We start from the raw sequence: 7073 nt of genomic DNA, 5'->3' as shown, positions 1-7073 counted from the left end.
TTATTACAATCTCTTTTTGCACACAAGAGTGAATTAATGAAGTAAAGAGAAATAGAATTTGAAAATACCATAGAATATATTGAAATTTGAAATGAACAATGAAAGATTTCTCTGAATGCTCGTATCATGAACCATGTCAAATTCAGCTCAATCCATCTCAATTCTTCACTCTCTGCGGATGATCCACTTAATTCAATTAGGTAGATAGATAGATTTTTTGTTTCTACGCATAGTCATCGGTCGAGGATTAGGCTTGTCGTTTATGTACATGTCAAAGAAAATCCAATCTCAAAATCATTTTCCCAAATCGAGTTGTTATAAACTCTAATTTATATATTTAAAACCCTAGTTCCTAAATTGAACAGCTAAAACCTAATCCAAAATTGATGGTCGCTTACCTTAAGTAGAAGATAAGAGGTGTTATGAATACGAGAAGAGGATGATTTTCGTGTTAAGAGTGAAAATAGAAGTTAATTTGACAAAGGGAAAGGGAGATAAGAACGAGGTCAAATGAAGAAGAGAGGAAAGAGGACATGTCCAAATTTGAAGGATTGGGGTCAAAGACTAATTTTATTGGAAGGGTGGGTCTGACCCGAATTTAGTCCAGTTGAGTTGTAGTTAATAGTATCTAGAGTAAAACTGTTACTAATCAAATTTCATCGTGGAAGCACCACCCTAGCCTAGTGGTTAAGATTTAAAGGTTTCTACACTCGGATTTGGGGTTCGAATCCCAAACTATGCAATTTCTTGCAGATTATAGGATGTGAAGCTTTCGGAGGTTCCGGAATACTATAAGCATAGCCGCTCGTTGTGGTCGCCTGTTGCGGTGAGAGCCTGTCCATCAAGGATGTCGTATATGCATAACCGTCCGTGGTTTTAACTGTTTCGGGGAGTGTTTCATCGTGGAATCATTATTCGTGGAGCTGTTCATCAATATCGCATATGTTGCAGGTAGTTGATCATCATATGTAATAGATTTAGAGATTATACGATGATGTAATGTGTTATCTAGCGTTAAAAAAAAAATCAAATTTCATTAAAAATAATTAAATATTTCAAAAACATAACAAGTTTACCCTACAATTTTTTTCCAAAGTACGGTGCCGTTTTAATTAGAAGAAAACTATTAAAAAAAACTCAACTAGTTATTGTTTCATGAAACTTTACTAATAATCAAAGTACTCCAATGTTAACGAAGCTTTAGTGACATTTAGCATACGGCCAAACGGAGATATTCTTTGGAAAATCGTATCATCTGATCAAAATTTAGTCTAGTGATATGGGTAACTGATACTCCCTCGATTTTTCTAGAGTTTATTCTTGTTCCATTTAAAATATTTTTGTATACTTTTGAGAAACATTGATTATGAATATTTGAATTGATTATATTTTATTGGTGGATAGTTATTGGAAAGTATATTGAAAAGTAAATTGTAGATTAAATTGTAAACCTTTATTATATTCTTAATAAACGTGAAAACTCTAAAAAATTTTATTTTCGAAAAAAAAGGAGTGAAAAAAGAGAAAACGACAGAGTTTCAAGTCTCAAATTAAAATACAATATCATATCCTAATTTGTATTTGGGCCAGCTATAGCAACTCAAATATCATCACCAACTATCGCTTTGTCAGAAAACTTACTAAAAGATCATCTACAAAGCACAATGCTTATATTCATTCAGTTCCATCCAATTTGCTCTCTCGGATGCAATGAGTGATATTAAAAGATCATGTACAAAGCACAATGCTTATCTTCCTTCATTCAATTCCATCCGATTTGTTCTCTAAGATGCTTTGAGATCTTTTGTAAATAAGCTATGCAATTCTATAAGAACAAAGGATGTGTAATCATAACTTGACGACTATCATATAACACCGTGTCCACACGAAGTTAAAGCCTCATTATATATTCATCAAATGAATGTTTTTTTGTCAATCCATCAAATGAATGTTAAACCAGTTTTTCCATGAATTCAAAGTTTGAATCGTATTTACCCCAAATTTAAAGTTTGAAATCTATTCACACCCAAACCATGATCAAGCTCGGTTTATTGTGTACCAATACATGCCTAACCATTAGATACAAATCAAAACCAAAATTAAACCAAGAAAATACCCAATTGAAGACATTATACTCACATCTCATATTCTCACATCCTATCCGAAATAAAACGGCCCAAAACCTGAAAATCAAAAGGTCAAATCCACAAATCATCAAAGATAAACTAACGTGGTTCTTCTCGAATTTTGATGATTTGGTAATTTTAACCCTTTGGTTTTCGAGTTTCAAGTTTTATTTCAGATCGCCGTAAGATTAGTTACTTTAGTCAGATATTTTCTTTGTTTAATTTAATTTGGTGATTTTAACCCTTTGGTTTTCGAATTTCAGGTTTTATTTCAGATAGTTGTAAGATTAGTTATTTTAATCAAATATTTTCTTTGTTTAATTTGGAGTTTTATTGGTTTTTAATAATTATGCATGTATTGGTATACAGTAAACTGAAACTTAATCATGATCTGGATACAATTCAAACATCTAATTTGGGGGTAAATATGATTCGGAATTTGAAATCAGACTTTTTACCCCAAATTTAAGCAAAAATAGAAATAAAAAAGGTTTAGTCTTCATCCCCATCTCGAAGCCATTCTTTTTTAAACTACTTTAAAAAAAAAAAAAAACTATCGGCCTTCTAATTTTTAAAAGGACGTTGAGCACAAAAACAATAATAGTGCTTTTAAAATCATTGTACTCCTTAAGTACTACTTAATATACCATTCAACATTTCAAGATTTGATTATAATATATGAACAATGGACTAGCCGAAACTAACAGCATCTCAAATGTATTACTTTATATTTTACTCTAAAATAGAGTAAGGTTTTAGCGCATTTACAACCTCATTCCATATTTTACTCCAAAATTGAAAAAATAGAGTGGAAAATGGAGTGATGAACAAAAAATAAAAATATTAAAATATTTACTCAGTAATGTTTTTATTTTTTGTTCATCATTCTATTTTCTCAATTTTAGAGTAAAATATGGAGTAAGGCTGAAGATGCTCTTACTCCAACATATTACTTCATATTCTATTTCAAAAATAATATATTTTATTAATAATTGTTAATAATATCTTATACTTATAAAAATTTACTAATTAACCCCAACTATTTTATGTTAACAAAAATTCTTTAAAATATAATTTATTTAACTTAAATATTTATTATTAAAAGTACAAGAAATCGTAAAAATAAAATAAAAAACAATATATAAGTTGGTGTTATAAATCATGGAGTGGATTGCCATTAACCAGGTCCGGTCCAAGACCGGCCCAATACCTAGAAGATGGAGAGACGGCCGAAGCCCTAGAGAGAGGAGAGAGAGAGAGCCGACTTCAGGAGAGAGAGAGACGACCACAAAGCTTGGAGAAAAGGAAACTCTTTCCTTTTCCTAGTTGATGTAATCTTTCCATTATTATGTATTAGTAGTTTTCCTAATCCTAGTGAGTTTAGGTTTTGGATACTTTCCATTTATCTTCATCTTGTAATCTTTATATAAAGGAACCCCCTTGATCATTAATAATAACACAGAAACATCCAGTCTCTAAACTCTCTAATTACAACACGTTATCAGCACGATAGACTCCAAAACCCTGAGACAACCTAATCTAAAATCCGTCACAAATAAACCCTAAACTAGGCGCAACTTAAAATCGATCTATCTCTCAAACCCTGAGGAACCAGACGACTATCCACATATCCAATTGAAGCTCTTGACGAGACGAATCCATCAGCGCAAACCGTTCGTCGATCCGATCTCAGACGCGCCCTCACTCGCAGAAACAATACGCGGTGCCGTCTTGGTCTTTTGGAACCCTAATCCCTAAGAACCCTAAATTGTTCTTGCTTGCGTTCCGGCTTGCAAACTCCGATCAAGCTCAACTCCGATCAAGCTCAGCTTCAGACGTTCTCTGTCCGTGATCAACGTCCTCAGCCTCAGCTCAGCTTGCGTCCAGCTCAGACCAAATCCCCGACCAGACGCAACCGTCCGCGAGAAGAAACAAGCTCGCGATAGCTCTCGGCAACACGACCCGATAGGAACCGTTCCGCGTCAGTTCGTCTCAGCTCGTCTCTGATCTTTGGTGGTCCGGTTCAGACCTGCAAAACAAAGGTAATCCTAATTCTGAGAACATGAATCGAACCTGATTGTTTGTAAATATTGAAACCCTAAAAACTAATCTCTAAGATGAAAGCCTTAAGACAAATAGATCAAACCCTAAAAGAGTAAATCAGAGTTCGAATAAGTCCGATCCCCTAAACCATAATTCGAGATTGATCCATTGATCAATTAAAATCAATGTTTTAATGATTTTGAATCTCAAATCAAACTCCCTTGATCAAAGATCAAAGTTTTCGAAATCCCCTAAAACCCTAATTTTGGAATCAAAAACCCTAAACCTATAAGCTTGAAATCGATTTTATTTGTTCTTGTTTGATTGATTGTTTTGACAAAATCTGAGGTTTAGGATTGTTAGATTGATTGAAATAATCTGATCTAGAATTTAAATCTTAAAGGCCTTGAAACCTTAATCTTAAAATCGAATTCTACTAGTGTTTAAATTGGAAACCCTAGAATTAATTAAGGATTGCTTGCATACATATGAATCTGAATATGAATTGCATTCATACTGTTTAAATAAGAATCGGCCAGCATGTAGTTATAAAATCTTGAAACCGTTTGCATTAAGTAGAACTACATGGCCGTGTGGCTTGATGATTGTTTCGCACCATGGTCGATTAGATTGCTTGATTTTCATAAATGCGTAAGACATGTTTGTGGCCGAGCTTGTTGATTATCTTGCGGCCACATGATCACATTGTGAGACTTAATTTTGAATGATGATGTGATTCAGATGTCGAAAATCTCAAACAAAGACTATGCAGCCCTTATTCTCTCCGGAGATAACTACTTGCAGTGGGCGCTAGATACAAAGATCAGTCTAAGGTCAAAGGGACTTGGTGATACTATCATCAAGGGCAACAATGAGACAAATAAGAATCGGTACATGGCTATAAGTATTATACGCCATCACCTCATTGAAGGTCTAAAAGATCAGTACATCACGATGGAAAATCCACTAGAACTTTGGGATGCTTTACAGCATAAATATGATCACCAGAAAACGGTGTTACTTCCAAAGGCTAGAAACGACTGGAAGAATCTTAGATTCTTGGATTATAAGTCGGTGGATGAGTACAATTCAGTCTTATTTAAGACGGTCTCGATGCTGAGACTTTGTGGTGAAGTAGTAACCAAAGAAGAGTTACTTGAGAAGACTTACTCTACATTCCATTCATCGAATGTGATACTGCAACAACAGTACATAATGAAAAGCTTCGCCACATATACTGATCTGATCTCGTGCCTGCTTCTGGCCGAGGCAAACAATGAGCTCCTGATGAAGAACAGTGAAGCTAGACCTGTTGGAACAACACCATTACCGGAAGCTAATGAAGTTGAAAAGAAAGAACCCAACGAGTACAATTACGTCCAAAACAATAAGAGATCACACGGCAATGGTCGTGGTGGTTACAAGGGGCGTGGCAGTGACAATTACTCGAACAGCCGAGACAACTACTCGACCGGCCGGAAAGGAAACCACAATAACCGTGGTCGTGGTTCCAATTATGGTCGTGGCCGAGGTAGTTATGGTCGTGGTCGAGGCGGCATATCCAAACCGTCTTACTCGACCAAATCCGTTTGTCACAGATGTGGAATGGGAAACCATTTGGCCAAAAACTGTAGAACCCCTAAGCACTTATGTGAGCTCTACCAAGAAAGTCTTAAGAACAAGAACCATGAGGCTCACATGGTTCATGATTCCGGATATGAGGCTGATAATGATTTCGACATTGCTAAAGATGATCGAATGGATTTTGAGACTTCTGATTGTCTCAAAGACTAAATTTCGATACGACTTGTCATATTGCTTTATGATTTGCTTTGATGTTTCACGATTTTACATATACAATGGAATTGGTTTTGAATTCATTATCTTGCCTGATCTTACTTGAACATATGAATGATTCTATTTTTGCCTAAAGAGCATAATACCAAGTAAGAAATCATGAAAGGGGTATAATAAGCATAGTAAAGAAACTATGGCTAAGGCATTGCCTTAAAAGGCATTATACACACCCAAAAGAACATGTGACCCACTGAAGTTATAATGTATGGTTTCCAAGTAGAAACAATGGGTAAGGAAGGAAACAAGTTCTTTTAGATTTTAAGAAGAAAAACGCCTAAGACCTTGAAAGAAAGTGGTCGAGACTATACCTATGATCTCTACTGATCAAAACTATGTTACAGATCAGTATGATAAAGAGGCAAGAGATGTGGTAACCATATTGAGATAACACCACGAAATTTTACACTATATGGCATGATAAGATTAGCCATCCTAAAGTCTAAACTTGATGCAAAGATTGAAAAGGCACAAAGAGTTATCCCGTAAAAGATCTCACGTTGTGAAACATGTACACAAAGGAAAACTCATTAGGCTTAATTGTCCCAAGCACCACGACCTTATAGTATGGTCATGAGGGGGAGAGAGGATAAACCCATGATCAATACTACAAGTTCGTGTACCACTATGGTCTAAGACCATGTTATATGGCTCGGTCATTACTCGGCCATAAAGGACCATTCCTCGGCCGTAGAGGCCATGATACAAACGGCCAAACCGAAGAAACCATGTTATGGTCGGCTGCAAAGACCATCACCTATACACGGCTTGGCCACGACTTGTATACGCATAATGCAGGCTTGGCCGCACACAAGCCATTACCTATAAAAGGTTCGGCCATGTAAGCCATTATCTATAAGACTAAGACTCTAAAAGTCTATAAGCTTGGGGACATTATGAATTTACATGTATAGAATGATAATATGCATCAGGCCATATAAGTGAGCATAGATATTCCCATCTCAGATTGAATACGGGTCATAAAACTAGACATACACCATCTTATGAGATTTTGAATAAACCACCACATACATACATGTGCCGTCTAAG

The 7073-nt window shown here is 35.5% G+C and overlaps 1 protein-coding gene across 1 annotated transcript; it reads left to right on the top strand.

The window, feature by feature from the left end:
• The first annotated feature begins 3815 nt into the window (after nucleotides 1–3815).
• LOC125593476 lies at nucleotides 3816–6186 on the top strand. Its single transcript, XM_048770163.1, has one exon. It carries the CDS (start codon nucleotides 4911–4913, stop codon nucleotides 5961–5963), a length of 1053 nt encoding a protein of 350 aa, XP_048626120.1. The 5' UTR covers nucleotides 3816–4910; the 3' UTR covers nucleotides 5964–6186.
• Nucleotides 6187–7073: the final 887 nt, after the last annotated feature.

This window comes from Brassica napus, chromosome C9, assembly GCF_020379485.1.
Source record: "Brassica napus cultivar Da-Ae chromosome C9, Da-Ae, whole genome shotgun sequence".
Taxonomy (NCBI): domain Eukaryota; kingdom Viridiplantae; phylum Streptophyta; class Magnoliopsida; order Brassicales; family Brassicaceae; genus Brassica; species Brassica napus.
Note: the sequence above shows the minus strand (reverse complement) of the source record. Positions and strands in the feature narration are given on the sequence as shown.